The sequence below is a fragment of the Marmota marmota genome, unplaced genomic scaffold (genome assembly GCF_001458135.2).
Source record: "Marmota marmota marmota unplaced genomic scaffold, marMar, whole genome shotgun sequence".
Lineage (NCBI taxonomy): Eukaryota > Metazoa > Chordata > Mammalia > Rodentia > Sciuridae > Marmota > Marmota marmota.
In genome coordinates this window covers 2,876,338-2,888,598 of record NW_026000240.1, presented here as the reverse complement: position 1 = coordinate 2,888,598, position 12,261 = coordinate 2,876,338, and the positions used below count along the sequence as shown (strand labels likewise).

The 12,261-nt window shown below is 46.4% G+C and overlaps 1 protein-coding gene across 3 annotated transcripts in view; it reads right to left on the bottom strand.

Annotated features, from left to right (window-relative positions):
* Positions 1–215: 215 nt before the first annotated feature.
* The window catches only part of LOC107143226 (palmitoyltransferase ZDHHC19-like), a 61,028-nt gene continuing 48,982 nt past the window's right edge, over positions 216–12,261 (bottom strand). For 2 of the 3 annotated variants that reach the window (XM_048794616.1, XM_015486850.2), the window contains 3 exons: positions 1,376–1,446; positions 893–1,029; positions 216–366 (listed from right to left, as the gene is read on the bottom strand). In XM_048794616.1, the coding sequence (XP_048650573.1) occupies positions 298–366; positions 893–1,029; positions 1,376–1,446 (277 nt within the window). In that variant the 3' untranslated portion in view covers positions 216–297. The remainder of the gene's footprint in view (positions 367–892; positions 1,030–1,375; positions 1,447–12,261) is intronic. The other variant, XM_015486849.2, reaches the window with a different exon arrangement.

Sequence of the window (12,261 nt, the reverse complement as noted above, 5' to 3'; positions counted from 1 at the left end):
GTCACAGTGATTATTACTGTTGCCACATTTTAAGGATGAGAGAAATGATAAGTGTCTTGCCCAAGGTCAAAGAGCCAGACAGTGTTGGTTCCTGAGGTTGGGTCTCCAGAGAGCAAGGATCTCCCCCTTCCAGGAGGGCTCTGTCCCAGCCCCACATAGCATCCCCACACCACAGGAAACACAATTCTCTGAACGTAGAACAGGCAAAGAAGTGATAAAAATCAACAAAAATATATTTTATAAGGATTAGATAACTTTGGGGGTCATGGCACCCCCAACAGGGCATTAAGTGAGGGCTCAGGCCCTAGAGACCTCCTTGTAGGGCTCACATCCTGGCATCACCTGGTGAGATGTTGCAGCACTGGCCTGATGGGAAGATAAACACAGTCAGTACATGGAGGCTCTCCCTAACGTCCACCCCACTGCTCAGTCAAGTCCCTCAGCTCCTGGAGGCAGGAAAAAGGAGAGGGCTGGCACCACAAGTCATTGCAAGGGCCCCTGGGGGGCACTGTGGGTTACCCAACCCACTGCAATCCTAATACTCCACTCCATCTGTTTCACATATGACTGAGTAAAAATTTCCAATTAAAAAAAAAAAAGAATCTCTTTAAAACTTTAGAAGCTACTGGACTAGTCTCAGATCTCATTAATGGCTGAGGAAGGTAAGGGACTGTCCCAGGCCAACCAGCTAGTTAGCAGTGCAGTCTTTCCTCTTTGTCTATATCCAGGGACACCTGGGTGTGCTCTGAAGCCTTGCACTCTCCAGGTCCATAATCCCACTCCTTATGCTCCAAGTGCTTCAGCTTCAGGGCCAGCCCAACATGGGGGCTTCAACCAACACATGTGCAAACTCAGACCCCCCATGTTTTAAAGCTCACCCGATACTCCTTACCTTCTGTACAGGTGCAGACTTGCCACTCCTTGGGGGCCTGAGTGGCGGACCTGGGCCAAAGGAGGTCTTTAAGGTGTTCTGTTGGCCCCCAGTTGGTCCTCTGGTCCACCTGAATGCAGACCGCCTCAGACATGTACCTGGGAAGCAACAGGCCAAATGCAAGGAGTCACTACCCACCTTGGCCTGGTCTCCCTGACCACTCTCACCCCTCAGCTGGGAAAGCACAGAGCCCAGGGCTCTCATCCAGGAGCCTTATCCAGGCTGCCATTCCCCTCTAGCACATTTCTTGGGGCAAGAACCTACAACACCAAGGAAGAGTGAAATTCCCAGAAACTCCCAGAGTGCCCTGGAGAAAACCCCAAAGGAAAGGAACAGGGAGTGTTAGGCCTGGGAGCTGGAGACAGGGACCAGGGAATAGACCCAGGTTCACTCCACCCCACCAGCCCAGGGTCCAACACTTCAGCCCTTGGTTGACCAACTCACTTGGGTCCCAAGGGCGCACATAATGCGATGTAACAGTTTCTTGGGCAGCCCTCATTGAATGCCTTGTCATGCTGGAGGGAGATAGGGAAGGGAAGAGAAGTTCAGAATCAGCAGGACTGAGCAAGGCCATCTCCCAGGGACCCTCACTAAGTTGGTCAGTTAAGCCAGGGCTCAACCTGGGCCTGTGGCCAGGCTCTAGGTACAGGGGTGCCCAAGAGTGACCCAGGGCCTCCTGCCTTCCCAGGCTCCTAGGAAGAGTGACCTCCCTGGACCCACTTGTGAGCAGCTGTCCCCAGACAGTGCTGACCCAGCACCCACCTCTCCTGCCTTCTCAGGGCTCCTCAACCCCTAGTGCTTCCCTTTGCAGGATCCTTGCTCTGTCTCCATTGGCCACACCTGTCCTCTCACCTCATCCTTCCAGGTACCTTTTAAGATCTGTCTTGTGCTGTTCTGCTCAACTGATCCAAAGATGGTGTCACCACCCCGCTCCTACTTGAGTCTCTTACCTCTCAATTTTTTCTAAAAATCTACCTTCGTTGAGTTTCACTATCTGGGAGATCAGTGAGAGCAGGGGATGCCCAGACATATTTCCCTAGTCAAAAATCAGATTTTCCAGGAAAATATGAGCTGAAGACCTTCAGTACACAAAGCAGGAAAGGTCAAGCTCAAAGGTCATGTCCTTCCCAGGACACTGACTGGCTTCTCCTCTCCTTTATTCTACTTTCTCTTTCTCCTGAGTCCATCCCTCAGCCTCGACCCCTCCTCCTTCCAGACCAGGTTGAGTTTCACTCCAACTTTATGAGCTTTAGGTAGCAAATACTCTGTTATAATGGAAAGTGGCCCAGCAGCACCTCTATCCACCCCAAGTCTCTGATGGACTACGCATGAAGACTTTCATCTTCAACACTCTTCTCCACCAGAGGAAAGACGACTCCACATCAGAACAGCTCTGGAATATGTCCAAAAAGCAACTCGAATCATTGTCCTCTATGAGGATCTGCCTCCTTTAAGGTGTTCACAGCACTTAAGAAAGGAGTATACCACCAGGTGCAGTGGCACACACCTGTAATCCCAGGAACTTGGGATTTTGAGGCTGGAGGATCGCAAGTTCAAGGCCAGCCTCAACAACTTAGCAAGGCCCTCAACAATTTAGTGACACCCTATCTCAAAACAAAATAGAGCAAGGATTAGGGATGCAGCTTTGGTGGTAAAGCACCTCTGGGTTCAATCCCTAGTACCAGAAGAAATACATTAATTAATGGCAGAGTATTAAAAAATTACAGAATTTTTAAACTTAGAGAAAGAATATTTGATTAGATATATATCATGTATAGAAAATATTGATTGTACATAAGGTATAGAAAATGCTTAAGGAATGATAGTAAATTTCTTCAACTGAGAAGTAAATTAGAATACCATCCTCCCCCCACATGGAACCCTATCACACACAACTAGAATCCAACAGCTCTGAGGCACCCAGACCAGCCTCTCTCACTGGCTCCATTCCTGGGGCTCCTGCTCCAATTCTGTGTCTCAAACGCCCTTACACTCCACAGGACCAAAATCCAGCAGCATCTTCTTCTTGCCCCATCTCTGACCAACTTCCTGCTGCCTCTCCTTCTTCCCCTTATCCTGGGGGGTCAGGGCACCAGGCTTCTCTCTGTTCCTTTCTCTCTTTTCTTCTATCCCAAAATGTTGGTTCTTCTGTTTGTTGGTTCACTCATTTATTCGGATGTCTTTTCTCTGTGTGCTGGGGATTGAAGAATTCAGGGCCTTGCACATGCTAAGCACACACTCTACCACTGAGATGCACCCCCAACCAGATATATTTCAGGGCATCAAAAATGCTTCTGTCCAACCAGGCACGGTGGCACACACCTGTAATCCCAGTGATTTTGGAAACTGAGGCAGATTTGAGACCAGCCTCAGCAACCTAGTGAGACCCTGATTCACAATAAAAGGTAGTAGGGACTGTGGCAAAGTGCCCCTGGGTTCAATACCGAGTAGCAAAAAAACAAAGCCCAGTCACTGCACTGGGGATGGAAAGCACCCTGAAAACAGCATGGCCAGCCTACTTTCAGTGGTGAGGGCAGCTGCAACCTGAGGCCCTGTGCACCAAGGGGCATGGACAGGGTAGAGCAGAGAGAGAGTATCATGGGAACCATGTAGGCAACCCAGCTCACAGCACCCAGGTACATGCAGAGGAGAAGCCCAGATTGTTAAGTTTTGAGACAGCGACTTCTGGTTTCAGAGGCTGTGTCTAGACCAGAAAGAGTAGTCTGAAGATGTCTGCTGAATTTGGCCATTAATGAGAGCACCATCCTGACAGCAAGGGCTGGGCTGACCTGGGCCAGGAAGTGAAGGGGGAGCTAGTGAACAAGGTCAACTCTGTCAGGAAATAAGTCCCAGAAGGTACAACAGGTGGAGTGGAGGCCTGGGATGTTAAGGCTGGGACTTGTATGACTTTTAATCTGAGCACAAACATGTGTAGATGACCATGGGAAGGAATGGTAGTGATGTAACAGCAGCACACAGGGCACTCTCTGGTGCCAGTCACTGTTCTATGTGGTTTACATGAATTAACCCACAATTCCCTGTTTTTCAGATAGGGAAATTGAGTGACCAGGGGCTGAGTAGCATACCCCAGGTCTCTCTGCTAGTCAGTTCTAGAGCCGTGATTTGAACTTATGGGGTCTTCACCAGAGTCTTTGCCACCAACCACCAAGCAAGTGATTCTAGGAGGAGTTGAAGTCAGGGAATGGAGTATGGTGGGAGTGAAAGTTGGAGCATGGGATCAGTGCCTGAAATTAGTGCTGCCAATAATAGAAAGGAGCCCTGTCTGGTGAATCTTAGAGTGCAGACCACATTTAGGTCCCTTGAGACTTGGGGATCCTGGACTTGGAGGGACCTCACTCTGAGCAGAGGAGGAAGGGTGATGGCCTATGGCCTGACCTGGGGCTGGAAGAACCACAGGATGGAGGGAGGGAACAGGCTGCCAGGCAAACTCAATGATGACACTAGAAGCTGGAGAGAGGAGGAGACAGGCAGACCACAGGGCTGAGGAATAAGGGCCAAGCACAGGAGTCACAGGGGGGAGGGAACCACATATGGCAGTGGTGGGTGCTGACTAAAAGGATGGGAGGTGATGAGCAGACAGGCTCCTCTGTCTGTCCAGCTGCCTCGGGGTCTGCAGCTTCCCCTCCCCCACTGATGCTGCCCACCAGTCTTCCTGAAAGAGCCTTTAGTCAAGTGATTGCCATAATAAAGGAATCCCAGGGCAGAGATGCCCACTCCTATCATTCCTAGTGGATGCTCAAAGAAAAAGCAATAAAGACACAGATGGGGAAGAAAGCAATGAAACTGTTGCTCACACAGGACATGAGGCTCCATTCAGAGTGAACAACAACGAATGCTGGGGAAGAAGCTCAGTGGTCGAGCACCCCTGATTCAATCCTCAGTGCTGGAAAAACAGCAACACTAAGGGCTCCTGCTCTTTGGAAGATGCTATGAAGAAAATGAAATGACAAGCCATGAATTGCAAGAAAAGATTTGCAACACATAGATCTGAATCCAGTATAGAGAACTCCTGAAACTCAATAAGAAAACAACACAGGTTTTTTCCTTAAATGGTCAAAAGATTGGAGCAACTCTTCACCAATAATTTACTCATGTCTGAGAAGATATGCTCATCATCATTAGTCATTAGGAAAATAACAGGCTGGAGTCCTAATGAGGTACCACTACTCATTTATTAGACAGGCTACAATTTGAAAAAAAAAAAAAAGAAAAGTAACAAATGACAGTATCAAAAGCTAGTGAGGATGTGGAGCAACTGGAATTCTCATTCATTGCTGGTAGAAAGTAGAAAGGGTACAGTTGTTTCCTAAAAAGTCCCACATGTTTACCTTATGACTCAGCAATGCTGCCCTTAACAATTTACCCAACAGAAATGAAAACTTATGTCCACATGTCTATGCATCAATGGTTGTTGTAGCAGCTTTATTTATAACTGCCTGAAACTGGCTGGGCACAGTTCCCCATGACTTTAATGGCTTGGGAGGCTAAGGCAAGTGGGTGGTAAGTTCAAAGCCTCAGTAACTTAGTAATTTGCAAGGCCTTAAGGAACTTAGCAAGACCCTTTCTCAAAATTTTAAAAATTTTTCAGAAAGAAAACAAAGAGTGCTGGGGGTGGGGTGGGGTGAGGCTAGGATGGTTGCTCAGTGGTAAAGCACCTCTGGGTTCAATCCCTGGTACAAAAACAAAACAAAATAAACCAACAAAAATACTGCCAAAGCCTAGATGCAAAGTAAAAAATCCTTCAATTGGTGAATGGATAAATAATCTGTAGGGAAATACAATACTACACAGAAACAAAAGACAATAAACTACTGATGTGAGCAACTATATAGATGAATCTCAAATGCATCCTGCTCAGTGAATGAAGCCAGACTAGAAAGCCCACAACACCATTTATGCATGATTCTGGAAAGAGAAAAACCACAAGGACTCAGGGAGACAAAATGACAACAAGAGATGAAAGGATTTTCTGGGTAATGAAACTGCTTAACCTTGATCTTATTGGACAGTACACAATGTCATTTGTCAAAATCCCTAACTATAGACTAAAAAGGGTGACATTTCTGTTGGTAATTACCCCTCAATAAATGATATTTTTACAAAATTTTACCATGGCTCCCAGGTTTCCACTTCTTCTAAACTAAATTCCATGCTTGGCTTTCTGGGCCTTTCTAACCTTGACCCCCATGGGGTCAACCTCATTGCCTATGTCACCTTGTGCTTGATCTAGATCCATTTCTTCATCATTCTGTTAACACCCTACTTTCAGATTTCTGTGCCTTTCTGCAAAATTGTACCTCTCACAGTCAATGCCCTCCTGTCTGCCTCTCCAAAAGCACACCTAGGACACAGAGAGTGGCATGATTTCCTCTACAGCGTGGGCTTCGCCAAACTCCCAGTCTCTCCAGTCGGCTACACCACTCAGGACTGACCCCTCGCTCAGAGTGTTCCTGGTGTCTCCCGGTGTTATTCTGATAGCAGGTTGCTTATCAACACAAGTGCATGATGTACTTACTCACCTCTACACCCATCCCTCAAATAACTGCCCCCTAGCACACCCAGCACACAGTAGGCTTTCAATGCAATGCACCCAAGAGGCAGAATGGCCACCAAGCTCCAGGGTATAGAGATATCTGAGCTGCATCTTCAGAGGTGGGTTGGAAGGACTCATGAGGCACCATCAAGGCCAAGGACAGTGGAGAAAGCGCACAAAGTGTCTAATTGAAGAGGTGCAAGATGCCTCCACACAGCCAAGGGCACACGCACTCACCACTTACCTTCTCCTCATAGGATCGCCTGCCGGTGCCCACCGCCACTGCCTTGATGAACAATTGCAGGATGAGCGGGACCAGGAGGGCCCCAGCGCGTACAGCCACCAGGATGCTGTGCACAGGCTAAGAAGGAAAGCCATGGAAGAGCTCCTCCCTGGCCCCGCCTGTCAACCCCACTGCTCCCTCCCTCCCTCCCCCCCCAGCTAGCACTACCCACTGCTCTCCCTCCCTGGACTGGACAGTTAGTCCAGTACACCCAAGGGAAACCTCCCTCTACCACACTGTCCTCCCACCTGTCCCTTTTCAACTTTCATTACCCTACTCTGTGGGCCCCTAGATTCTTAACTCCACAGGCATCCTACACCGCCCATGTCCCTGACCCCACTGGCCTTCCACCTGTCCTTCACAGGTCCTCCCCAGTGACTTCTCCCTCTAGCCCCGCCCATGTCAGCCCCTCCCCTGTCACCCTGCTTCTCCTGCGCTGTTTGCCCCTCCCTCCCCACCACACAAGCTCTTCCCAGTGTGGGCCCTTGGGACTGTGTGGATTCGTCATGGTTTTGTCCAAAAACGCCATGTTCCTCCTGCGTATGATGAAAACCACGCAGGTGGCCAGCACGGTACCCAGATAGAGGCACAGAGACACGAGGAGTAGCAGGTAGAGCCGGATGTTTCGGTGCCCCACGCAGTTATTCACCCACCTGCAATGGTGGTCGAACTCCTAGGGGAGAGGAGGCAGGTCAGAGGGTCCTTCTGGAATGGCCTCCATCACCCCCTAATCCTGAGGCCTCCCCTAACACAGCCCTCGAGGCCGCCTGTTCTTGACCTTACATAAGGGTTCCCATCTCAGTGAGAACCTGGCATTTCCCTGGTTAGAGCACAGTTAGGACCCCGTGGCTCATCAGGTCACCTGTCCTGAGTGAGGTCTTTAGAGACAAGACCTGCCTGGTGTCACTTGGACCAGGATATAACAACTCTGGGCCTCTGTTTTCTCAGGTACTGTAAGGATGAGAAAAATGCCCTTCCCATACCAGCTTTCTGTACTTATGAACCCGAGCAGGGTGGGCACATGGGAGATGCGCACTCAGAACACAGAAATCCTCCAACTGGGACACCCAGACCGAGACGGGCAAAGATCCCCAGGACAGGGCAGCAGTCAGCCTAAAGGGCCGGGGATCTAGTATCAGCAAGCCAGAGGAGGGGACAGTCACTGCTTTTCTTCCAGCTGACTCCACCAGGCTCAGCACAGATGGGATGCTCTTTGTATGTCAGCACCTGTGCAAGCAAGGCCAGCCTCCCTGGACAGACTCTGTGCTAAATAAACCTCATCTGTTTATAAAGTACCCATTCTTAGGTATTTTGTTAGAGCAACAGAAAGCAGCTAATACAGAGACCATGTCATATGGTTTATGGGGAGAAGTTTGGTGATGGTTAGTTATCCCCCTTTCAGGCCCAGTGCTAATGGAAGTAGGCAGTGCTCCTCGCTTATCCTAGCTCCACTTCTTCCTTTTTGTTGTAACAGAGCTCCAGTTTGGGGAGGAGGTAGCAATCTACCAAGTAAATACCTTCCTAGTTTCCCTCACTTCCAGGGTGGGCTTTATGGCATAATTCTGTCTCAACCTAAAAAAATAAAATTGTGGCTGTGGATGTGACTCAATGGTTAAGCAACCCTCGGTTCAATCCCTGATGATGATGATGATGATTATGATGATGATGATAACAATAAGAATAATAATTTCTACATATTTATGGCATGAAACATATTTTGAAACATGTATACATGTACATTATTTCATATTCTTATTTGTGGTGAGAACCCTTAAAATCTACTTTCTGAGTCATTTTCATGTGCATATAACATTATCAACTGTACTCATTCTGTTCTATGTTATTATTTACTGTAGTCATCTTATTGCACAATAGATCCCTTAAACTCATCCCCCTCATCTAAGTGCAATTTGGCCTCCTGGGACCAGCATCTCCCCCATCCCCTGCCCAGCCACTCCTGGGCCCCTGGCAGTCACCATTCTGCTCTCTGTTTCTATGAGTTCAACTTTTATAGATTCCACATGTAGGTGAGATCATGTGATAGGTGCCCTGTGCCTGGCTTATTTCCCCCAGTAAAATGTCCATTTGGCCTCATTCAATGTCACAAAGGACAGGACTTCCTAATTTTATTTAAAGACTAAATAGTGTCCCCTTATATTTCTAACCACATTTTCTGTATCAACTCAGCCACTGATAGACACAGTTTTTCCCATTTCTTGGTTTTGAGAATATTGCTGCAATGAACATGGGGTGCAGATGTCTATTAACACACTGATGCCATTTCCTTTGGATATATACCAAGTAGTGGGATGGCTGGACCATAGGGTATTTTTTTTTTTTTTTTTTGGTGCTGGGGATTGAACCCAGGGCTTTGTCCATGCAACGCAAGCACTCTAACAACTGAGCTCTATTTTTAATTTTAAAAGAAACTTCCCATACTGATTTCCATAATGACTATACTAATTTACATTCCACCAAACATTGTACAAGAATTCTAGTTTCTCCACATCCAGACCAGTACTTAATATCTTTTGTCTTTCTTTCTTTTTCTTTTATTTATACTGGGGGTTGAACCCAGGGGTACTTTACCCCTGAGAGCCATCCAGAGACCTTTTAACTTTTTATTTTGAGATCAGGTCTCACTAAGTTGCTGAGGTTTACCTTGAATTTATAATCCTCCTGCCTCAGCCTCCTGAGTTACTGGGATGAAGGCATTTGTCACTGGTTCTTTTGTCTTTTTGATAATAGCCATTCTAATAGGTGTGAGAGGGTATCCCATTATGATTTTAATTTGCATTTCTCTAAGGATTAGTAATGTTGAACATTTTTTTCAGATTTCTCTTGGGAAGTTGTGTTTCTACTGAGAATGCAGTGATGTTTGAGTCACAGTCTACCATCAAATTTCATGTCAATTTCTGAGGTAGCACAAGAAGAAGGGATGACATGCATTGGTCATGGAAAAAGGTCAGGAGTGGTACTAGAATCATAACCACGGGTCTATTGAGCTTGGAGCAGACTATGCTTAGCCTTAGGTTTTCTTATTTTGTTTTTTTTTTTTTTAATTAGGTATATATGACAGCACAATGCATTTTAATTCATTGTACACAACTGTAGCACAACTTTACATTTCTATGGTTGTATCCAATGTAGCATCACACCATATGTGCATTCATACATGTACCTAGGGTAATGATGTCCATCTCATTCCACCATCTTTCCTATCCCCATGCCCCCTCTTCACCTCTGCCTTCCCTTTGCCCCATCAAAGTTCCTCCATTTTTCCTTATCATAGAGAACATTCAGCCTTTGGTTTTTTGGGATTGGCTTACTTCATTTAGCATGATATTCTCTAACTCCATTCATTTACCTGGACATGTCATAATTTTATTCTTTGTTAATGCTGAGTAGTATTCCCTTATGTATATATACCACAGTTTCTCTATCCATTCATCTATTGACGGGCATCCAGGCTGTTTCCACAGTTTAACTATTGTGAATTGAGCTGCTATAAACATTGAGGTGGCTGTGTCTCTGCAATTTGCTGATTTTAAGTCATTTGGGTATAGACCTAGGAGAGGGATAGCTGAGTCAAATGGTGGTTCTATTCCAAGTTTTCTGAGGAATCTCCATACTGCTTTCCAGATTGGTTGCACCAATTTGCAGTCCCACCAGCAGCGTATGAGTGTACCTTTTCCCCCACATCCTCACCAACATTTATTGTGGTCTGTATTCAGCACACAGGGTACTTTCTGGTGCAGCCACTGTTCTATGTGGTTTACATGAATTAACCCACAATTCCCTGTTTTATAGATAGGGAAGTTGAGTGACCCAGGGCTAAGTGCTACCCAAGGTATCCCTGCTGGACTGTTGTAGAGCTGTGATTTGGACTTATGAGGTCTGGCTCCAGAGTCCTTGCCACCAACCACCAAGCAAGTGACTCCAGGAGGAGTTGCAGTCAGGGGGCAGAGTAGAAAGGGAGTGAAGTTGGAACATGGGATCAGTGCCTGAGATGGGTGCTGCCAATAATGGAAAGGAGCCCTGATTGGGGAATCCCAGAGGGCAGACCACATTTAGGTCCCTTGAGAATAGTGATCCTGGACATGGAGGGCCTCACTCTGAGCAAAGGAGGAAGGGCGATGGCCTATGGCCTGACCTGGGGCTGGAAGAACCACAGGATGGAGGGAGGGAATGGCTGCAAGGCAAACTCAATGATGATACTAGAAGCTGGAGAGAGGAGGAGACAGGCAGACCACAGGGCTGAGGAATAAGGGCCAAGCTCAAGAGTCACAGGTGGGAGGGAACCACATATGGCAGTAGTGGGTGCTGACTAAAAGGATGGGAGGTGAGTCTGCAGCTTCCCGTCCCACACTGATGCTGCCCAACAGTCTTCCTGAAAGAGCCTTTAGTCAAGCGATTGCCATACTAAAGGAATCCCATGGCAGAGATGCCCACTCCTATCATTCCTAGTCAACACTAAAAAGAAAAAGAAATAAAAACACACATGTTGGAAAGAAGCAAATAAAACTGTTCCTCACAGAGGACATGATTTTCCAAGTAGAATAAATAACAACACTCAGTGGCAGAGCACCCCGATTCAATCCCCAGAACTGGAAAAACAACACCACTAAGAACTTCTGTTCTTCAGAAGATGCTATGAAGAAAATTGAATGAAAAGCCACAGATTGCAAGCAAAGATTTGCAAAACATAGATCTGAACCCAGTGTACAGAATTCTTATAACTCAGTAAGGAAAGAAAACAACATTTTTTTAAAAAGAGAAGAAGATTGGAGCACACACTTTGCCAAAGATCTACCAATGGGCAAGAAGACACAAAAATAAGCTCAACATCATTGCTCATTAGGAAAACACAACGTGGAGCCTTAAATGAGATGCCATTACTCATTACTAGAAAGGCTTCAATAAAAAGAGAAAATGAAACAAGAACAAATGACAGTGTGAAATGTTGGTGAGGATGTGGAGCAACTAGAATTCTCATACTTTGCTGGTAGAAATTAGGAATGGTGCAGTAATTTTGAAAGACAAATTTGGCAATTTTCTACAAAGTTCCACCTACAGTTACCTTATGACTCAGCAATGCCACCACTAAGAATTTACCCAACAGAATTGAAAACATAGGTTCACATGACTGTACACCAATGTTTGTAGCAGCTTTCTTTATAGCTGTGAAAAACTAGCTAGGCACAGTGGCCCATGCCTAAATTCTAGACACTTGGGAGGCTAAGACTGGAGGATTGCAAGTTCAAAGCCGGGCTCAGCAAATTAGCAAGGACCTAAGCAATTCAATGAGACCCTGATTCAAAAGAAAAAAAAAAAAAACATTTAAGATAAAATAAAGGGGGCAGAAGGATCAGGGATGTTGCTCAGTGGTTAAGCACCCCTGGGTTCAATCCCTGATACAAACAAAACACAAACACTGTGGAAAAACTAGACACAATGAAATCCTTGAATTGGTGAATGTATAAGTAATCTGCA